Source organism: Cricetulus griseus, chromosome 4 (genome assembly GCF_003668045.3).
Source record: "Cricetulus griseus strain 17A/GY chromosome 4, alternate assembly CriGri-PICRH-1.0, whole genome shotgun sequence".
NCBI lineage: Eukaryota > Metazoa > Chordata > Mammalia > Rodentia > Cricetidae > Cricetulus > Cricetulus griseus.
The window spans coordinates 98,590,268-98,613,130 of NC_048597.1; the positions used below are offsets into that span (position 1 = coordinate 98,590,268).

The 22,863-nt window shown below is 43.0% G+C and overlaps 1 protein-coding gene across 7 annotated transcripts in view; it reads left to right on the plus strand.

The window, feature by feature from the left end:
- Med13l (mediator complex subunit 13L) overlaps window positions 1–22,863 on the plus strand; it is a 204,711-nt gene that overhangs the window by 145,079 nt on the left and 36,769 nt on the right. For all 7 annotated transcript variants that reach the window (XM_035443271.1, XM_027414172.2, XM_027414168.2 and 4 more), the window contains 9 exons: window positions 5,059–5,204; window positions 8,335–8,529; window positions 8,800–8,988; window positions 11,896–12,061; window positions 14,228–14,332; window positions 17,419–18,150; window positions 19,066–19,291; window positions 20,186–20,291; window positions 20,603–20,727. In XM_035443271.1, the coding sequence (XP_035299162.1) occupies window positions 5,059–5,204; window positions 8,335–8,529; window positions 8,800–8,988; window positions 11,896–12,061; window positions 14,228–14,332; window positions 17,419–18,150; window positions 19,066–19,291; window positions 20,186–20,291; window positions 20,603–20,727 (1,990 nt within the window). The remainder of the gene's footprint in view (window positions 1–5,058; window positions 5,205–8,334; window positions 8,530–8,799; window positions 8,989–11,895; window positions 12,062–14,227; window positions 14,333–17,418; window positions 18,151–19,065; window positions 19,292–20,185; window positions 20,292–20,602; window positions 20,728–22,863) is intronic.

Sequence of the window (22,863 nt, forward strand, 5' to 3'; positions counted from 1 at the left end):
TTTAAATGGAAAAGATGAGGGGTAGAAGGGCAAATGTTTCTTCTACCAAAAGAGCAGCAGAACTAAACCCAGGTGTGACACAACCTGGTATCAGCAGTGAGTGTACAGCCCAGGAATGTGCAGTGGTCCTGAAGAGGGAGCTGGGTGGTAACATGCCAGGCTTCCTCTTCACCCTCCTGCTGGGGAAGGAGGGGACCTGCTGAGCTAGTGAGCACCTGAGTGGATGGGTTTCTGACACCACTCCCTCTGTATTTACACACCTGTGCACTGGTCCGTCTGGAGACAGTGTTATTTAAAACACTGATATCTAGGGACACATCACAGCATGTTGAGGGTTGAGGGCTTTACAGACCACACTGCCAGATTTAACCAGGAGTTCTTTGAAACAGACTGTTTAGATGGCTTCTTTGTAGCTTGAAATAAAGAGAAGCTCTGAGGGAGCAGGGCCTGAAGCATGCAACAGCCTTCTGAATCTGGCTGCACAGGAAGAGTTTAGCTCTTACTTTGAAAACAGTTCAATAATTTGGCTCAATAGCATCAAGGTACTTAAAGTGACATTTTATGAACAAATTCCAGGCAATTACTATACTTCTTGCTTTTACTTTTTCAAACATGACACAACTTTATTTTCTTAAAACAGATGGAAAATACAAAGGACAAACCTTATGGGGACTTTATTATTATGAGTGCTTCCCCATGGACATTGTTTTTCTTGAATGTGACTTTTGAAAAATAAAGCTCAGGGGCCCAAGAGGTGGCTCAGTGGTCCAGCGACCTCGCTGCACAACCATGAAGAACCTGAGGTGGGATCCCAGCAGCAAAAGAATAAGCTGGTGTGCTCTCTCTCTCTCTCTCTCTCTCTCTCTCTCTCTCTCTCTCTCTCTCTCTCTCTCTGTCTCTGTCTCTCTGTCTGTGTCTCTCTCTGTCTGTGTCTCTCTCTGTCTGTGTCTCTCTCTGTCTGTGTCTGTCTCTGTCTGTGTCTCTCTGTGTGTCTCTCTCTCTGTCTCTCTCTCTCTCTCTCTCTCTCTCTCTCTCTCTCTCTGTGTCTCTCTCTGTCTGTCTCTCTCTCTCTGTGTCTCTCTCTGTGTCTCTCTCTGTCTCTCTCTCTCTCTGTCTCTCTCTCTCTCTCTCTCTCTCTCTGTCTCTCTCTCTCTCTCTCTCTCTCTCTCTCTCTCTCTCTCTCTCTCTCTCTCTCTCTCTCTCTCTCTCTCTCGGATGGACAGGTGGAGCTTGCTAGCTGCCAGCCTAGCAGAAAAACCCAAGCTCCAGCTTTGGAGGGAGAAGAGGGCAGTGTGTGGTGGAGGGTAAACAATACTCTGCTCTGTTCACTGTACACACAGATGTACATGCTATCTTGTATGTACATTCACAATATCTTTTGTGAATGTTTAATATTTATCATGTGCATGTACGTGGAGGAGGGAGGAAAAAAGGGAGTTAGAAAACATTTCTAAAGAATCAAAACTAAAATAGTAACTCAGTCACACAGATTATTCTCCAACACCACCATCCTGTAGTCTACGGCCTTCCTTCCTTGCTTCCATTTCTCTTCTACTTCCTATTTTCCCTCTTCTCACCTTCTGGGAGCTAGTTATGAATACCAATCCCCTGAGGGGCAGAGAGAAGACTCCGGTTGCTGCTCTTGGGGGTTCCAGGCACCCACATGGAGGCTCGAAGCCCTGCTACTCCAACTCCAGGTATCCAGTGCCACCTTCTGGCCTCCTCAGACTCAGGCAAATAAATGGTGTGCATAAACTCATGCAGAGAGCTCATATAAAGTAAATAAATGAGAATGTCCAACCATAGAATACTTAACACATAACATCATGTGCATCTAGTTGTATTAGTTAAGTCATATGTTTTCACTGTTGACTCACAAATTTGACATCATGTTACATACATGATACACCAGATGGTAGGGATCCAAGTGACCAGCCTTGTTTGCATGAGCTAGCTAATGAGAACAACACTGACTTCAAAGCCTGATTACACCAGTGCCTATGTGAATGCTTTATAACCTAGGTAGTTTTTTTCCATGTTGTCTGAAGGAAACTTCCTGGATTATACTTGGTACAGAGAGGTACAGAGACTGCTGTGTCTGTGCATCTTTGGAGACAAGGGGGGAGTGGGCAGTAGCACACCAGTGAATTATGACTTGGGGCTAACTGATGAGATGACACAGTGTGACCTTTCCTACCATTTTAGCAGTACCATGACCAAATAATCAGAATGTTGTATATGGCATCAGAGCCACTGGCAATCTTAAGAGTCAAATGGGACAGAATGAAGTATCAGGGACAGTTATCATACACAACAGGAACTGGAGGTAGGACCTGTCTGATCTTACCTAGGTTGCTTTCTGAGTGACATATGGCCAGCACCCAAAGATATAAAAAGATACGGTGAATTACCTTTCACTCACCTCACTGCTTTAAAACTGTGTTGTCCCACAGAAATTTTATGCCAGTGTAAGCACACTATGTGTGCATGTACTTCCCCCACTTTCCACTTGGTAGAAGCAAATACATTATCTGCACTATTTCAAAACCTGTTTTTCCCTCGTAACAGTTTCCACTGGAGTGTGCCAGAGTCAGTTTGATCATTTAAGTGGTGGCAGAATGGAGCCTCTGGAGGCAGTAGTCTGTGCCTGCCATTGCTTCGCAGGTAACAGAAACATCCTCAGAGATGCAATAAGCTGTCAGCAGAGCACAGCCACCATCATGTCTAGATGTCCCTACCCCAAGCCTGTTCTCTTTTTTATACTTTTCTTGCCTAATTTTAATTATCTTTTTAAAAAAATCATTTGTTTTTAATCAATGGTACAAATAAGTGATTGATTCAGTTCCTTTTCTTTTTAAATTTATGCTTCTCCATTCTTTGTGGGGTTATGTGAGAAATGTAAATGAATACTGTTTGACATTTACCTAACAGTTCTTTTTAGTCAGCTAACTTTTTAGAAACAAATACATCAACTCTCTGCTATTTTGTGCACCCTAGTCTTTTTGTTGAGTCAAGTGCTTTTTGCCTTTTAAAAAATGTCTCCTTTTTGGCGCTTCACACCATTGCTCCATTTACAATTTACAAACTCCACTCTGCTCTTTCCATGTCTGCTCCTGGTTTCAGTCTCACTTGCTTGCCTTTTCTTCCTGCTTCTGAAGTGCTTTGTTCGTTTCCCTCTCCCTGGAGCGTTTGCATCAGTGTTTTGACTGTACTTACTTCTGTGTGTTTGTGCCTGGCATTGCTTTTGTTCCTATGCTTCTGTTCTCATTTCTTCTAGGGTATGGACCACTGCCCACTAGCCCTTTAGCTCTTTGCACATGCGTCACACTTACTAGCTGATAACTGGTCACATTCATTTTCATGCATACTTAAATAGTAGAGCTGTGTTGAACATCCATGACTTCAACAGCTTCTTATAACCCATGGTCCCCAGAGAGGAATGGGTGTGCATAGGATGCGTCAGTCCAGCCCCTTGGCTGGAAGCTAGCCAGTCCACAGTCAGTACAACTATGTTTTGGTTCTGTCATGTGTTAGATATAGTTCATGTTTATAATTATCATTTTTGTAAGGGACATTTTTACAGTTGTTTTATGTCTGCATAGCTTTAAACATGTTCTTTTTTGTGAACTTGAAATTTAGATGTATGATCATCAATAAGTCTTTAAGTTTTTTTTTTAATTCTCCCCAAATAAGCCATATTTTTGCAGTATTATGCTGAACATCTACTTCCAAGACCAATTGCATCTTATTGACAAAACTTCACATTCTTTCTCAGTAAAGCATGAAATGCCACTTTGTATGAACAAGAGCATCAGACGCAAGCATGTATGCTTCCCCTTGTGGTAATGATGTGCTTATCTTGTTTTCTGTAAAAGCAGTATAATTTTATACTAAAAACAAGATTTCTGTTTTTTTTTTTTTTTTGGAAGAGTGCTTTGAATATGCCCTGTAACCTTGTGACCAGGAACTGCTTTCCAGAAGTGGTGGCTGATTAGCGGCATGGCATTGATTCATAGGCAAATGTTCTCATGAGCACTTTGAGGAATGAGGGTGTATTACTGCTGGCTCAGGGCCAAAGTTAACAACTCTGAAAGAATATGCCACTGCAGTAATTTTCCCTCCATGACACTTGGTTTTTAGAAGACAATCTTTTGCTCATTGTGTGTAAAATGGAGAAGTGGATTGTTTCAACAGAATTCCATGACTTGAGGTAAACTATAAGTGAGATGTTGTGGCACACACTGTGGTCCCAGTACTTGGGAGGCCAACGCAGGAGGATTTTAAGTCGAAGGCCAGTCTGAGGAACACAGCAGGACCTCATGTCAATAAATAAGTACACACACAAAAAAAATAGAATGTAAATTGTAAAAATAGATTATTATTATTATATCTTGTGGAGACTGGATCACCAAGTTGTGGTAAAGCACAGCTCCCTTAGTTAACTGCTCTGTTGTTGTTCTGAGGTAGTTTCCCCTGTGTAGTCCAGGCTGACGCCACAACCTAATACATCTTTCTGCCTTGGACTCCCACCCGTGCTCAGATGATAGGCATATACCAACCTATTACTCCTTTTTAAGCCATTAATTTTAATTCTGTAGTAATGCTGTAAGCTGTAAATTGGACATTTTTGTTATATTGTACCTAATAAGCAAAACCATTTTGTTATCTCTAAGATAGGATAAAATATTAGCTTCATTGCTTTTTTATCTTGTTTATAATCCACTTTTCAAAGTAATTTTTAAAAAGCCCGTTTCCTGCTTTACTGACCTAACAGGGATTTGAGTGTTTGCTGTGCAGGAGGCCCCATGGGTTCTCCTGTCTCTAGCTGACAAGGGAAAGTCACGTGCTAATAGGGGACATTCTGCAGAACACCTGTGAGTGTTAGGAGCTAACACTTGGTTTGTATCCTGGCAGTGCCATCAACTGGAGGCTTCTGTTTGTCCCCAGCAGATGAGAGGCAGCTTGGATGGGTGGCCAGCAAGGCAGAGCTGCATCTAGGTGCTGCCCAGCACTGCTTCCTGCCAAGCATGAAACAAGCCTCTGGTTCTTTTCTTTCAGTGAGCATTTGTCCTGTGCTTTCACATTCTTTCTTCATGGAGAAAGTAACGTGTGCACGAGTGTGGAGATTGCTCAGCACCAGCCCATCTATTTGATCAGCGAGGAGCATTTACACATGGCCCAGTCTTCACCTGCACCGTTTCAAGGTCAGTCAGAGGCCATGGGCTTGCTCTTTATCCTGCACCAGCACCACCAGATGGGTGGTGTGGGGTGGGGTTTTGGAGGAGAGGGCACGGTGTAGTAGTAGGAGGGGCTTGAATAGGTGGTTTAAAGGTTTAAAGCATTATCAATTAATGGCAAAGAAAAGACCCACCACCATTTCTCAGGTAAACACATGTATGACATGGGCTTAGTGAAGCTGTGTAATTCTCTTCAGAACAAAGTAAGATTGACGAACATTGAAGGTCATGGTCCCTGGGCCACTGGCCGAACAAACCCAAGGGCTATCACTGTGTCTTGTTCTGTGGTGAAATAACTGACAAAGATGACTGCTTGCCAGTGACAACTAACTTTTCAGATTCAATACTAATTTACAGTTTCTTCAATGATGCTAATGTTAGTATTATTTTTTTGTAATTGCACACTGTAGGTACGTATCTAGTTATAATTTGACTTTATACACCGGTATCTTCATCATTTATTATCTTTTTTTTTTTAAAGATTGTATTTATTATGTATACAACATTCTGCTTCCATGTATATCTGCACACCAGAAGAGGGCATCAGATCTCATTACAGATGGTTGTGAGCCACCATGTGGTTGCTGGGAATTGAACTCAGGACCTCTGGAATAGCAGCCGGTATTCTTAACCTCTGAGCCATCTCTCCAGCCCCATCATTTATTATCTTTACTGTCTTGCTATTCCAAAATAACTTTATCTTTTTGATTCCACTAAGGATTCTAAATTTTTATCTTAATCTTAGGAATTCAAGATTTTTTAACATTTTTTTTTTATTTTAGAAACAATCCTTTTTTACATATCAATCCCAGTTCCCTCTCCCTCCCATCCTCCCATGCCCCTCACAGACCTCCCCAACCCACCCCCTCACCCATGCCTCAAGGATAGTGAGGCCTTCCACAGGGGATCATCAAAGTCTGAATTCAAGATTTTCAGTGGATAATAGTTTTTAAATATTAAAAACTATGAAAGGGATCATTCTAATTTACAATTTCTAGAGATGTCTGGCTGAAAAAAGATATGGCATGCAGAATGTAATTAGCCCCCCATACATTCTGATTTATTAAAGAAATTAATAAAGATAAGTCTACCTTAAGTAGAGAAGGTAAATCTACCTTAAATGGGAAGAGACCTTGAATTCTTTTACTTGGTTCTAAGTCTTACCAAGAGATAACCCTGCCACCATTCTTTATCATCATTTACATTTCATTAAACAGTAAAACTACATACATCTGGGCTGTGGTGGTACACACCTTTAATCCTAACACTAAGGAAGCAGAGTCGAGCAGATCTCTGAATATGAGGCCAGCCTGGTCTACAAAGTGAGTTCTAGGACAGCCAGGGCTACACAGAGAAACCCTGTCTGGAAAAACTAAGTGGGGGGGAAAAACCAAATTCATGCAAAACTTAAAACAACCCAATTCTCAAAACACACATGAACTGTTACACAGTATGTGCTGTTGCAAATAACCAGCTTTATTTAAATTCTGTGTTTATTTGAAAATTTGGAGGACCACCTGATCTCATCTTCAACATTATCACTCAGAATAAAAGAGTGTATGATGATATCAAGGTCACAACAGAAGAGAAGTAATTTTCTAACCTCGGAAGTTAGGAAAGGTAGTATTAGGAATGTAGGTCCCTAGAGACCTGGTATTTTAAGTAAGCTATCTCTTTTCCCTCATTTGGCTGCTTTAAAAAATGGTTGGGGTGGCTATGGTACACTTGAAAGAAATTGTCTTTATGAAATTCAGTAATGTGGGCAATGAATAAACACCAATAGAGAAATTGGGTGATTTTTTTTTTTTTTTTAAAGCTGACCCAGGTGTGGTGGTGGCATGTGCTAGTATTCCCGGCTTTTGGAGGATGAATGGAGGCAGGAGGATGAGGAATTCCAGATCAAGCTCAGCTGTATATTGAATTAAGTCTAACTTTGGCTATGTGATATTTGTCTCAAAAAGCCAGAAGTGGGGCATGGGGAGATGGCTTAGTTAGTACTTGCTACACAAACATCAGGGCCTGAGTTTAACTCCTAGCATCTGCTAAGAGCTGGATGTGACATACTTATATCACAGTGCTGGGGTACTGAGACAGGCAGATTTGAGGCGGGGGGCTTTATATTCCGTGAGAGACCTTGTCTCCCAAGGTGGCTTAGCAAGTAAGGCACCTTTTGATAAGCACCATGAGTGTAATCCCTGAGACCCATGAAACAGAAGGTGAGAACAAGCTCCTTTGTCTTCCGTCCTCCATATTTGGACACACAAATTAATTTAAAAGTCAGAGCTATGGAGAAAACCTCTGACATTGATCTCTGGTCTCCAGGCTTATGGGCACACACAAGGCTATACATGCACACGCAGTGCATCCACAAAGCCAGGGGAGAGGGGGATGCTTCCCACTATTTGAATTTTCTGAGTTCCCTGGAAAGGATTATTTGGGAGACCTGTTCACAGGGCCACAGCATGAGTACCATGGTGACTGGCATTTTTTTCTGACTCCACCAAAATGGTGTGGGCTTCCAAGACTGACAAGAAGCAGAACTATTGTCAGCTCATTACTGGAGGTAAATATGACATGAGAGTGTTCATCACAGACCCCCTTGAACAGTCACACCGTACTCACAAGTAAGCTGTATGCTTCAGGCTCTGTGCATTAAGACCTGCCGTTAGGAGCTTTATGGTTGTTATGTTATCACATATTCTATACACACCCTAATATTCTTTGATTATGACATATACAGTGGGTCTCAGGATCTACATCAGTGTTCAAGTGCCAGACAGGGTATCCATGCCAAATGTGGTGTTCATATTGAACAGCCATTATTGAATAGAGAGGCATGGATTTTAATGTGCAGATGGTTTATAGTATATGTTGAGATAGAATTGAAAGTATAATGATATCCCTTCTTGATTTTCCTTCAAAAATGAATGTAATTAAAATACACATAAATAATTCTAAAATAAACTTAAAAACCACACTGTGAAAGACTGTGCAGGACTTTAGGATGTAAAACAAAGGGCATGAAGTAGTGCTCTTTTTAACTGAAGATGACCAGATATGTAGGCTTATATGTGATAATTATTTCTCCTTCCCACAGTACTGGTGAGTCCTTATGGCTTAAATGGCACGCTAACAGGGCATGCATACAAGATGTCAGACCCAGCCACCCGCAAACTGATTGAGGAGTGGCAGTACTTCTACCCAATGGTGCTGAGGAAGAAGGAGGAATCACGAGAGGAAGCTGAGCTGGGATATGACGATGACTTCCCTGTAGCAGTTGAAGTCATTGTTGGTAAGAAAGCATTTGCCTGAAGAACTTTATTGTGGCTCCATTGTTAATTTAAAGAGATAGATTTTCCACTCAGATAGATTTTCCAGATTGTCCGCATCTGTGCCCTGTGATCCCTGTGCTCCATGTGCTGTCATGGTGACTCTGGGACACATGTTCAGACAGGTGTGCTCATAGCAGTACTTCATTTTTTCATTGACTTACTCACAGTAGCATTGGAGTTGGGTGTGTGGACACTTTCTCAGGCCTGCCCCTTGCTGTCTTTCCTCATAGGTGGTGTCCGGATGGTCTACCCTTCAGCTTTTGTGTTGATCTCTCAGAATGACATTCCAGTTCCTCAGAGTACTGCCAGTGTTGGAGGTCACATCTCGGTTGCGCAGCAGGGGCTTGGTAGTGTGAAAGACCCCAGTAACTGTGGGATGCCTCTGACACCCCCCACCTCTCCAGAACAGGTGGTTATAGGTAAGTGCAATCCAGTATGTTTCTGTGGAGAATTCCTAGAGTTTCAGCACTATGGTAGAATTCCTGGTGAAAGTGATGGAGACAGGAGAGAAGCAGAATGCATGGGTCTCAGAATTGTACCTGTGCCATCTTTATTCTAAGGACAGAGTTGGCGTACTTCTTAGTTCTGCACACACACTTCCCCAGCATATTTATGTTCCCATTTCAATGCCTGGATAGGAAACTGTGTGGTTACCTTGTTTCTGTTTGTTTTAAACAAATGGAAGATACTATATTAGCCTTGTTTGTGTCATGAGACACCTGAGAGAAGCATTTTGGAGAGAAAGGATTTGTCTGGCTGGCTTCTACTTGCACAGGGTCAGCCCACCATTGCTGGGCTGTGTAACTTTGGGCAGAGCATTATAGTGGTGGGTAGTCATGGAGGCAGTTCATTGCTTCTTGTTGGGTAAGAAGTGAAATAAACACAGAGCAAGTAGACAGGGCAAGATTGCAGTTCCGAGGACATGTCCTCAGTGGTCCATTTCCTCCAGCACATCCCACCTGCTACCTCTCACCACCACCCCCCAGTGTATGCTGCGATTCTTTTTCTGTTATGACAAGCTTAGAATGGCATGAGGGGCTCTGAGTAGGTGCTGTGTCCTGTAGTGGTCTGTCCTCTAATGCAAAACACTTGGCAATTCACACACTCAGTCATGGAGCATGGAGAGATTGCTTGAATTGAGAACAGTTTTGTCCACTCTGTTGAGTGGCAGATTTCCTGTGTTAACACTCGTGGCTATAGTCAACTTGTTTTCATTAGTAATCCACCAGCACTTGTGTTACATGTTACACATAATTCAGAGATGGCTTGCAATATACAGGAAGATGGACATAGATGAAATGCAAGTACTTCATGTGCAGCACTCATGGGTCAGCAAGTCCCTCCACAGCCTTGTGTGAGGCTACACACAGGACTTAGAGCAGAGCATCTGTGTAACCCTACCTGAAAAGGTCAGCCATTGACCAGTTTTTATCATAACTAAATTGAAAAAGGAAATATTTCATTATACTTTGTAGTGATATAAAGACCCTATTTGTCAGTATTTTAAATAGTTCAAATTTTACTTAAAAAATTTGTATTCTTAACAGTTGGACCACTTTAAATTTTTGCTTATCTGATTGTTTATCAGCTTGTTTCTGGATACTTAGTGAAATTCGTGTTAACTATAAAACCAGCCTCGGTGTCCAGTCGCTTCAGAACTCTCAAGTTCACAGTTCAAAAGCCAGAGGCTCTGTCCAAGATGAGTTTTATTGTGGCTTCTGTAACCCTGGATCGTCACATGCCTTCCCCCTGGGCTCTGTACTGCACTGGTCCTTGGGGAAACGCTCTCCCACTGTTCCTCATTGTCCAAAATAATCTACACTAAAGGCCCTAGTGTCTTTGTAGTCAAAGGAACTAGTGCAAATGTCCCATGACACAATGCTGAGCTATGGTGTGACATTGTCTGTTGGCCACTCCCTCAGGAAGAGGGTTGCCTTGCTCCTGACTGCCAAAACCTCTTCTGATAGGTCAGATGGGGCTGGTGGACGTGCTGGCTAGTGTTGCTGAGACCACCATGTCCTTCCAGACAGTTTTCTAGAGGCCTAGAAAACCATAGACAGCAACTTTCAGTCCAACGAAGAGCACTCACCCTGCCACTCACAGGCATGGCCATGAGTGTTTGAGGGAGTCTTGTCTGCCCTGATGATTTCTTTGTCTACTTCTTCAGACAGATACTTGAGAACCTGCTGGAAAATAAATTACCTCACATGGTGAACTAATTAAATTACTGAATATTTAAAGCAGTAAACAAAACAAAACAAAACAAAACTAGTAGTGAAGTACAGGGTCTCCCGACTCCTGCACTCTGTTCATCTGCAATGTTAGTGCTTTGGATTTAAAGTGTTGGTGTTGCTGGTTTTGTTTTGTTGTCTTTAATGGGGATAGGTTTAAACATTCCATAAAGAAAATCCATGATGCAGTTTTTGTGGAGGGTATTATGTATTATAAAGGAAACTTCAGATATTTCAAGATACCAGTGCAGATTTCCCAGAATCTGTACATTGACTTTTTTGGTCTAGGTGCTTTGTGCTTTTGTTCTGTTGAGGACAGAACCCACAGTACATTTATTAAATCAAATAAGAGAAAGCCATCAAGTTGACTGGACAGAGCCTTTGGACTGGCATTGTCTGAAATGGGAATGGCAAAGGTTTCAGCAACCAGTGCCATTGCAGTGGATGTGGCCCAGGATGGGGAGAGAAGCTGTGTCATGTCATGGAGACAGCTCCCTTCAATATTTTAGTGCCAGGCTTGAGTAACTGGTATTGGAGTAAGGCAAGCAGTTCTATATAAGAAGCTGTGTGCTAAGTTCTTTCTCTTGCTTGGGCACTGTGTTCTTTTATTACACAGCTGTTTAGCTAGATGAGCATGGAGCTGCCTGTGCTGCTGTCTGCCCTAAAATGTACTGATTGCATTTATTTTCTGAACTCAGGACAGTAATGCATGTTTGCATTTTTAATATTATATTACAATTATCACCCCTTCCTTACAAGTTAAGTTGCATCTAAAACATATGTGGTAAGATGTTGCTGTGTGTCTTCCCAGGTGACATGTACATGTTTGTCAGGTCTGCTGCTTTAGAGAGAACATAAGAAGTCACACATACCTGGGCAAGTTGGTATTGGTTGGTTAGTGGTGTGTGTGTGTGTGTTGCAGGACCGTGCGGGGGCAGGGGTGGCAATTTCCTCATCCCTATAGATAGTGTTATTGCCAGGGGGTAGGAGACAAAGCTTCCACAGATCTGAGCTTTGGCAGTTAAAATATGCAACAGTCTGTGTACCACACGCATCCGTGGCAATCCTGATTTTCTAATTGTGTTTGTTTTCCAGGTGAGAGTGGAGGCATGCAAAGTGCTGCCAGTCACCTCAGTTCCCAAGACGGGGGGATGATAACTATGCACAGTCCAAAGAGATCGAGGAAGATCCCTCCTAAGCTCCACAATCATATGGTCCATCGAGTCTGGAAGGAATGCATCCTCAACAGAGCCCAGTCTAAGTATGTGTGCATCATAGTCATATCTCCCTGACAGCAGGGATAAGAGGGCAAGAACAACTAACTGTTTGACCAAACCTGAAGGTCTTCAAATTGTTCTTTTTATGATTTAAACTCAGTGGAATTTGGTATAAAACAAAACATTTCTTTATCTGATATGATTATTGTGGAGAATTCTCAGGTTCTTGAACATCTGAAGATTGGCCTGGTGTTGCTGTGACATTTGCCGGTGGGGACAGCTCAGAGATTTACCCTGATTGTCAGAATGGCAATCAGGGTTGACTGTTTTGTGAATGGTTCTCAGTTAGAAAAAGAAACAAACTTCTTGGACAGTGGTTGCCATGTGTTGGCCTTGTTTTTACTGCCAGTGTGCACCTGGGTGATGCCATGTTCCTTCTGTCAGCTCTTTTTTTTTAAATCTCCATTCATTTCTGCCTGCTTTATTTAACATGGTGTGTGTGTGTGTGTGTGTGTGTGTGTGTGTGTGTGTGTGTGTGTAGAGAGAGAGGGGGGGGTAAAATAGCATATATGTGTGTGCACACACAAAAAACCACATTATTATCATCTCTATCTTATGTGTTTGGGGTTTTTTGGTCTGAACCACTTGCACACCTGATACCCAGACAGGTCAGAAGAGGACGTTGGATCCGGTGGAACTGGAGTTGTGTGTTTGTGAACTGCCATAGCACTGCCAGGAACCCAAAAACCCTGGAGTCCTCTTCATGAACAGCCAGTGTTCTCAATCCCTTTGTCAACCATCTCTCTAGCCTCTATTATTATTATTCTTAAGAAGCAGTGCCAGCTGGGCAGTGGTGGTACATGCCTTTAATCCTAGCATTTAGGAGGCAGAAGTAGGTTCATCTCTAAGTTTGAGGCCAGCCTGCTCTACAGAGCTAGTTCTAGGACAGCCAGGGCATCACAGGGAAGGGGAACCTTGTCTAGGAAAAACAAAGAAAAACCAGAAGCAGTGCCTGTGGAGGCCAGAGCTCAGGACATGGGTGCTGGGCACTACTCTTGGGTCCTCTGGGAAAGCACTGAACTGCCTCTCAGCCCGTCTTATGGATACTCGTGCTGATAACTGATAGCTGCTCACTTAGAAGTGACTCAAATGCTTCTGCAAGGAGTGCTATTCAGAGTTCTGTGTGCAGGTTAATACCTGTCCTTTGGACCAAGCTTTTAGCAAATTGATGCTAAATACTCATTTTCGGATTAATTGATTCTGAAATAGGCCATTGAAGATGTGCTAGATAAACCCTAAAATAATTGTGTAGAAATCATAGTCTGGGACTTGAAGACTATCCCCAATCACTTGGAAATGATCTTTCTATCATACTAGTCATTGCACTTATTTTATTTCTATCTTCAGTGCCTACATAATTTTCCAGTTAGCATTTCTGTCTTCCGTTTTTTACTCAAAACTAGCTTCAGACCTCTGCTATTTTTGACAGATCACAGCCCTCTCTTCCTGGCACAGAGTAGGGAGCTGAGACACCCAGAAAGGCAGGAAAGGCTGTGTCTTAGGAGTCCTGTAGAGCCACCCATTGAGTCTGCAGCATCAGCTACTGGGAAACAAGCCCCCAAGCACTGCCTGTGGTCTCTCTTCCATTGGCTTATTACTAATGATGTGGGTGTGGGAGGTAGTTTTGATTTCTACTTTTTAGTTCACATTAAAAGTGCTAAAATATTGCCTTTAGATGTTATTAAATAATGTAGGAGTTTTAAGAGTGATTTAACAACATATTGGAGTATATATAATTTGTAGATGTTGTCAAACAGTAATTTTAAAATTCTTTCATCTTTTTAGGTGACTGGGGGGGGAGGGCAAGTGTGCCTGTAAGTGTATGATACTAAAGCCAGACCTTGTTCATGCCAGGCAGAAGTGACTTTCTAAAAGGAAACAACAAATGATACTGGGTGTTGTTCCATTGCTGTAAATACTGTCCATGATAAATGTAAGGTGATTTTATACGGAGGGATGTTTTGAACTGTGCTCCTGTGTGTATAGCAGACAGGTCACTTGCTTCTTTAGTTGCACTGGACTAATTTATCAGCAGGATCCATTACTATATAAAATGTATTCACCCCTTAATGATGGGGCGGGGGACTTTTTCTCTATAAAGGAATGGGTTAACTCGAATTTGTACTTCATCAAATTTTCACCCTTTCTAGGAGGAGCCAGGTGTCAACTCCCACTCAGGAAGAAGAGCCTGCTCACAATCCTGCTGCTTGGGATTTTGTGGACCCAACCCAAAGAGTCAGCTGTTCCTGTTCAAGGTGGGTATAGGCAGGCAAAGCAGCAGTCCACGCTGTTAGCCAGCCATGAGCCACACAGACCTCTGTGTCTCAATCTTTGCTTTGAAACTTCCTCCAGTGGGGAAGGGAATAGTTTTGTCTGATACACAGACAATAATTCTGTTGTCAGGATTTGGAGTTTGGAAACGGGTTGGCTGAAGTCAGCAGAACTTTGATGAAGTGACCTCTCAAATCCTTTTGGTTGGTGATTTTTGTTACCGTTAGAGATGGTGTTTGCAGCACCTGCTGAAAGTGGAAGTTATTATAGTCATGGTGTCTCTGTAGCTTTTCCGTGCAGTGTCTTGACAGCCCCTAGTGGTTCCCCTTTCCTCCTTTGACTTGAGTTCAGGAACTCATGGCCATGAATTGTTAGTATGGGCTTTAAAGTTTTAAGAGGAGACAAGCTTCATCTCCCAGTTCAACTAATGGTTAGAGCAGGCCTCGCATGTCACTCATGTGTCTAGAGTTTCTGAAGTATAGGTTTCCCATGTGGCTGTCATGGGCCTTCTAGAAACATCCCTGGAGATGTCTGTTCAGAAGGCAACCATTCATTTCTTAGCTCAGGGCTTTTACTGGAGAGTTAGTGGATTGACTTGGGGAAGGGAATGCAAACTCTTTCCATCAACTCTGAGAGACTATTGTTGGCCCCTGTTCCTGTCTCCCTGGTCCCTGTGCTCTTACCAAGTGTTGTCCTAGTGAACAGCTGCCTCTTTGAGCCAGTCACACTCACGGTTGACTTACTGTGGCTGAGGTTTGTAAAGAAGTTGTTTGTTCGCTAGATGTTCAGTCAAAGCACATGGTGCTCTCCCCTCCTGTCTTGGGACAGATATGGTTTGCAGCAACTGAGTGAATGTATATATTTTAGTTTTGACCCTTAGCTATTGGGAATGGGTAGTTACTTTTAGCAAGTGTGTGAGGTATAAACTATGGCAAGTTTAACTTGGGCCTATTCTTTTTCCTGATCTAAATTTTCACTTAAAACATTCTTTTACTGATTAGTATCACATTAAAAGAAAACCAGCTACCATATATTATTGTGGGTATACTTTTAGTATATATAAGTAAATAAATGTTTTACTTTTTGCGCTATGGGATTGCCGCACAAGTTCTTAGCCAAACTCTTATTCCCAAGACTTTTGCTAGCAGCCACTTCACTGCCTTTCACATGCTACCTGGCCTTCTCAGACCCTATGCTCTAGTCTTTCATTGTTGGGAGGCCTTTGAGAAACATCCTTGATTCAGGCATATGGATTTGTGATAGAACACTTTCCTGACTCTTTTTACCCACATGGCCTTGGGTCTGAGCCACAACCAGCACTTGGAAAAGAAAGAAATACTTTACTGTTTCCCCCATAGGCCCACCTGCTATTATGGTGTTTACTTTGGTCACCTGGTGGCTTTTCTTGTTTTCTGGATCTGGTCCATCAGTCACTTCCTCCAAGATGTCTGCTGCCTTTCCTTGCAGCCACTGGTGTTTCTGCACATTGCTGAGACTAGGCTCCCTGGTACTTGGGGCTTTGGCACATGCTCTTGGTGCAGAGCACATTCCTGCTCTTAAACATTGTGCAGCTGAGTCTTTGATGGAGCTGAAAGAGCTGGCTTCACAAGGCTTTGTTGTACACATCACCCGAAGCCTTCTCTGAAGAGTCTGCATAAGAGCCCTGCAGAAGACAAGTGCAACTCACCCTCCTGAGAAAGTCCAGGTCTGTGCAGGAAGGGCTAGGAACGAGCACTGGAAGACAGTGAGACCCCCCCCCCCCATGAAGAATTCCTCACTGGTCACTGTGCCCTTGTTGCAGAAAACATGCCTTTCCTGTACTTTCCTTTCCAAGTCAGGGTACCTTTTTTGTTAATTTGTTTTTAAGACTTAGTTTTTTATAGTAGTGAAAAGTTTGACCAGAGTGTTCGAAGATAATCTGCTATAGGATTGCCAAACCCCATGGAGTGGTCCACTCCTCTCACTGTTGAACAGCTGAATGGAACAGGGCGGTCGTTCAGTTGTCCCACTAAACCATCCCATTATGCCACACAAATCCGCTTTATTGCCCACAAGGGCATCATTTAGTTCAATGCAGCAGTAATTTAATGCCACCCAAGTGGCCTCAGAGAGTCACTGCTGCATCACAGGAGAGCATGCAGTCTTCCCTTGGAGTGATTTACAGATGGAGAAGCTGGCTGACCTGCTGTGGAACTTGGCTGAGCAGTCTAAACTTGGCATCATTTAGGGGCCTGACTGAGCTGTTCCTCAGGCCTGTGGTTGCCAAGAAGTGTGGGCAAATGTGGGCATTTTTGCTGAGATGGAATGGGGCTTGGGTATATTTGTTCATGTGTTCTGATTCCCAGCTTTTGACCCCTTCACAAGTGTTTAAAATTCATGGTTATCTCACGTTTCTTTGTCCAGATATAGTCAGGGGAAAGGCTATTAGTATATTTATCCTGTTAAGTGATGTTGTTTATCTTAGTTTCACACTTTGGAGGGTGGAACACAGTAATCTTATTCCCAGTTTACAACATTACAAGTCATTTAAGCCATGTGTTGAGGTTTTTTGCCTTATCTGGTCATTGAATCGCGTAGTCTTTTTTTTTTTTTTTTGAGACAGGGTTTCTCTGTGGCTTTGGAGGCTGTCCTGGAACTAGCTCTTGTAGACCAGGCTGGTCTCGAACTCACAGAGATCTGCCTGCTTCTGCCTCCCGAGTGCTGGGATTAAAGGCTTGGCCACCAACGCCCAGCTGAATCTCGTAGTCTTAAGATGCCAAATGAGTAGGGTATTTGAAGCTCTTGTCTAATTAGCAGGATTTGGGATTAGCAAGATATTAATTTATAGTTCTCATTAAGTCCACTTTTTAATCGGCTTGACCTTTTATGTGACTGGTTCTTGGCTTCCTATTGGGTACTTAGTGATCATAAGCATGGTTGGACTGTGGATCTCTGTCAGATGTGTGCATCATCCAGCATATGCCTAGGAAGATAGATAGATCCTTATCAGAGATACTTCTTTTGTGATGTTGCAGTTATGCTGTTATCTGTATCTGAGTATGTGTTGACCTCACTTTAACTCTCTTTGCAGGCATAAACTTTTGAAGCGGTGTACGGTAGGACCCAGTCGACCTCCCACAGTATCTCAGCCAGGCTTCAGTACAGGACCTCCATCGTCTTCATCCTTACCACCTCCTGCTTCTTCTAAGCACAAAACAGCAGAAAGACAAGAAAAAGGAGACAAGTTACAAAAGAGACCCTTGGTGCCCTTTCACCACAGGCCCTCTGTGGCCGAAGAGTTATGCATGGAGCAAGATGCATCTGGACAGAAGCTAGGGCTGGCAGGGATAGATGCCTCCTTAGAGGTGTCAAGCAGCCGGAAGTATGATAAACAAATGGCCGTGCCTTCCAGAAATACAAGCAAGCAACTGAATCTGAATCCTATGGATTCACCTCATTCCCCCATTTCCCCTCTGCCACCCACACTCAGCCCTCAGCCACGAGGTCAGGAAGCAGAGAGTTTGGACCCACCTTCTGTCCCTGTGAATTCAGCCCTCTACGGAAATGGGCTAGAACTTCAGCAGCTGTCCACGCTGGATGACAGAACAGTCCTTGTAGGCCAAAGACTGCCTCTGATGGCAGAGGTCAGTGAGACAGCCTTATATAGTGGGATTAGACCCTCCTACACTGAGTCATCAGATAAGTGGTGGCAGGGTTTCCGTCTCCCGTCCAGTGAAGATGCTGAGTTCCGGCCTCCAGAGCTCCAAGGGGACAGATTTGACATCAAACTGGACGTGAACCCAGAGAGCACTGCATTGCAAAGGTGAGGTGACCCTCAGGTGGGGCCCTGGACATCCAAGTTCTCCTCTCCCTTTGCTAAGACTTCACTGACAGAATGAAACCATGGACTCTGCACATGGGGAGTGTCTCAAATCAAAACCCCTGTTTTTCATGAGATTTAACCATGTAGTGGTGTGTAAAATACAGGGCATGTAAAGGTCTTGCTGTGGCATTTGAGACTGTGTATTCATTTATTGGGGGGCTGCTATTTGTTAGTCAAGAATGTAACTTTAAGAGACTTCCCATATTGCACACACTGCTCTGTCTGGTAGGAGTGCTCTTAGTGCCCTTGAGCACCCATCATTCTCAGCCCTTGGTGTAGGCAGCCTCACTTGAGTTTCCCAACAGCCTCATCTCTGCTGATTCACTGACTGAGCAGCTGGAGCTGTGCACTTGGGAATCTGACCTGGGATTGTGTGCTGATGACCTGTGTTTTCTGTAGAATCTGGGTTCGGAGACAGCGTGTACTAACAAAGCTGCCTTCACTTTATCTAATCATGCTTAAGGTCTTGAAAAACAAAAAGCTGGTACTGGAGATTTACTAGTTTTTTTTTCAGTATTCACTTTAGACTTTCTTTTTAATCATAAATACTGGGTGGGTAAGATGACTGGGCAGGCAAGCACACTTAGAGCAAGCCTGGCAACCAAGCCCTTCTCTTTTCTATGAAGTGCTTATGCTCACTGAGCTGAGTACTATGCTAAGTCCGCCTCAGTACTGCCTAAGCCTGATGACCTGAGTTAACCCCAGAAAGGAGAACACTAACTCTCTGACCTTCACAAGGCACATGTGCCTGCACGCACATACAGTAAATAATTGAAAGTTTAAAAATCACAATACTGCTTGAAAAGCATCATCTTACCTCATCTTACTTAAATTATCACTTATTTTTCCTTTTAGACTCTTAGCACAACCTAACAAGCGGTTCAAAATCTGGCAGGATGAGCAGCCTCAGGTGCAGCCACTCCCCTTCCTTGACCCGTCACCTCTGTCACAGCAGCCTGGAGACGCTTTGGGAGAAGTTAATGACCCGTATACCTTTGAGGATGGTGACATAAAATACATCTTCACAGCAAATAAGAAATGCAAGCAGGGGACGGAGAAGGACACCCTAAAAAAGAACAAGGTACCATTTACTGCAGAGGGAGTCCAGCAGGCTGTGGGTTTTGGTGTCTATTCAATGTGTGTGGGAGTCTCCTGAGGCAGAATGTCTGAGGTGGTCCTGCCTGGTTGCTCTGTCCTCATACTCATGCTCTTGGTACTATTGTATGGAACAGTGCTTTGTTCCTTTTTATGTCATGGCTCACCAAGCTGCATATTTTCCAGGCTATAGCTTGTGCCGTGCATGCCTCCTCTCATATGCTAATTGTTGTTGGCCTATGCTCCCTGCTTATTTCTTTTAAAATATTTTCCAAAATACTTAAAATGTAAAGCAAAAAAAATGTTGAGTGCATTGTCTCTTTTTATGAAGTGCTTACATTCACTGTGTAAGAGCTGTGCCTGTCAGTCTGAATCCATGTCAGAACTGCCCATAGAGTGTCAGCGTGATCTCGTCTGGTTCCATTGCCATGATAGTGAGTACTGGGTGTGCCTGCCAGCTTTAGCCATTTAAGGAGGTGTTCTGGAGAGAGTAGGGAAAGCTTGGCAGTTAAAGAGGCCAGTAGAGTCAAGGGGACAATGTACAGGATCTGTGTAGCTCCAGAGGCTTGTGCTATCATTTAACATCTCTACAATTACTTACTTAAAACAGTGTTTAATAGCATGACAGGTCTGTGGTCAGATGCCACCAGAACCACTGAGTCACTGAGATCACCTAGAGGGTCGGAGAGAAATGGGGTCCTTGATTCTGTGTAACGCAGAGCAAGGACTCGCCTTTGATTCCCTTTGGTTGCATAGACCATGGTTTCTCACACTGCTCATAACAGGTTCCATTCGACGCGCTAATTCTTTGTGTTCTCCCTCATATCCCACACTTTGGGTTGCTGTTCATGTGTTTTGTTTGGCTGAATTTATTACACAGTCAGAGGATGGATTTGGTACCAAGGATGTCACTACACCAGGTCATTCCACGCCGGTGCCTGATGGGAAAAATGCCATGTCTATTTTCAGTTCTGCTACTAAAACAGGTGTGTACATTGTTATTTGACTCACTTGGATTGTTGCTAAAGTAAAATGCAAAGGAGATTCTTCTCAATTTAAATTATATTCTTATTGCTATAGCAGTAATTTGATCTCAACTTTATGTTTTTCATGGATTGTTTTTCAGTTCTTTTCAAAGCTGATAAGCATATTTGGAAATAATTGTGTCTAAATTTAATTAGGACGTAGGAAGGAAGTTCCCTGCAGACCTTGTTCACTGAGGTCCAGTCCATGTCCTTCTCTGTCTCCCTCAGCTGAGGAGCCTGCTCACTCTGTGTCCTTGCTTCCTTTCCTGCAGATGTCCGACAGGACAATGCTGCTGGCAGAGCTGGCTCCGGGAGCCTTACACAGGTGACAGATTTGGCACCTTCCCTGCACGACTTAGACAACATCTTTGATAACTCTGATGATGATGAGCTTGGGGTAAGTCTGCTGTAGCTTCATGTGTGAGACCTACCATGTGGTAGCTGGGACAGTTTGCTTCACTGGACTCAGGACTCTCATTTTAGGCAGTGGTTCTCCACCTTCCTAATGCTGCGACCCTTTAATGTAGTTTGTCATGTTGTGGTAATCCCAATCCAAAAAGTTATTTTCATTGCTACTTCATAGTTGTAATGTTAGTACAGTTAGGAATCAATGTAAATATGTGATATTCAGGATAGCCGATATGAGGCCCCTGTGACAGGGGTTATGATCCACAGCTTAAGAACTACTGTTTTAGGTTCTAAATAAACCTCTAAAAGGCTCCTGTACTTAGCACCTTTTGAGTACTATTTGCTGGTGCTTTTGTTTGTTTTACATCCTTATTCTTATAGTTGTAAATATTAAACTCTTTCACATTTTAATAAACCATCCTGACTATTAAGGGACCATAGACACAGCATGTTTCTTGAGGTTTTTCAAGTAATGTGAACAACTTTTCTTCATCTAATAACTGAGCAGCTAGTATGCATTTGGGAGCTACACACATGTGCTGTGTACTGTTCAGAGTTATGGTATTGTGGTGGGAAGGAGAATGTAGCCACATGATGGGGAAGAATCAGAATTCTTTGGAAATTGCTGGAGCTAAGGGTTAGTGGGTTCGTGTGTTCACCCTCTTCATCTTTGTGCCTTTGGGTACACAACAGCACCTGTTAGTGCTGGGGACGTTGCAGCTGAATAAGACACACTCTCTTTTCACAGAACTTATTTTTTTTTCTTCCATTTATTTGCTTACTCTTCCTTCCTTTCCATCTATTTTATGTAAACTTTTAAAATAATTTGATGATCAGTTCCTTTGTGACAGGTAACTGAAGCAGTTAACAATGAACATATTTGATTAAATTGCTAGCTTTCTACTGGAAACACAAACTTTAGGTAAACAGCCTGCAAATATATGTACTGCTTTGAGTTCAACCACAGATCAGATGTAAGGATCCTGAACACTGAAGTGTAGAGGGGGGTAGGCAGCAGGCTTTAAATTAAGGCCACGGGTAAAGTAGGGATCAGATTTCTAACTTTAAACTCGAACGTAGCTAATTAGCAGATCTCATATACTGTCATGCTGCACATGCCTACAAGAGGATGAGATCATAGTGGCCTTGAAGAATGGATGTGACTTGAGGGGTGGAAAGAGTGAGGTCATTGAGGGGTGGGCATTGGACAAGTGTGGAACGAGCCCTGATTGGACAGCAGAGAGAAGCAGCTAAGCATGGGGCCTGCTAGCCTTTTCCTTGGTATCCCTCACGCAGGGATGGGCTCAGGAGACACTCAGAACCTGGACTCTGTTGAGTGTGGAACTGGTGGAAGCATGTGCATTTTTAAAATCAGTCTGTAGACAGGAAAACAAAAATCCTGTTCATCGTTTTGTTACAGTGGAACACAGGAGTCGTAATTCAAATAGTTGATACCTGAAGGAAAAGGGCATGGCAGTATAATGAACCAGCTAGGAGAATTGACATGTTTCCTTGCTGTTGATCTGGGCCTTGGAGAGTTCCCCTTTGAATTTGACTGTCAGAAAGATGAACATAAGCCAGGCTGGGGTGGAGGGGCATGAGGACCATGGTAGGTGCTTCTGGGAGTGAAGAGAGGAAAGCATTGAAGGACAATGAATCAAGTCAGCCAAGGAGCAGGAGTGGGAAGAGCAGGACATAAAAGAGCAGGTGCTGTGGAGGGGCTCTGTCCTATTAATGGCCATGGTTGATAGTGCCAAAGCTGTCTATTCTGGATATGTGACTTCATTCCCTGTACAAGTTAAAATTTACTGTTGTGCTTAATGAAGAAATGGTTCTTTGGAGAATGTATTTTAAGCAGTGTTAAACACAGAGGAGACTGAACATTTCCAATCAAATTTTTATTTCTTTGAAATAAGAGATTCTTTGATTTCAACTCTAGCATTTATTTGATAAAACTAGCTTACCTAGCGAGTAGAGGTAAGAGGCTGCTGACTGAACAGTCAAATGTGTTTGATTTTAATTGTTCATTCAACTGCATTCTCTTTGTAAGATCTTTTTTCACTTTTTTTTTTTAATTGGGTGTACTTTATTTTGTGGCCAGCCCATTTGCATTCTTAAAGGTGCT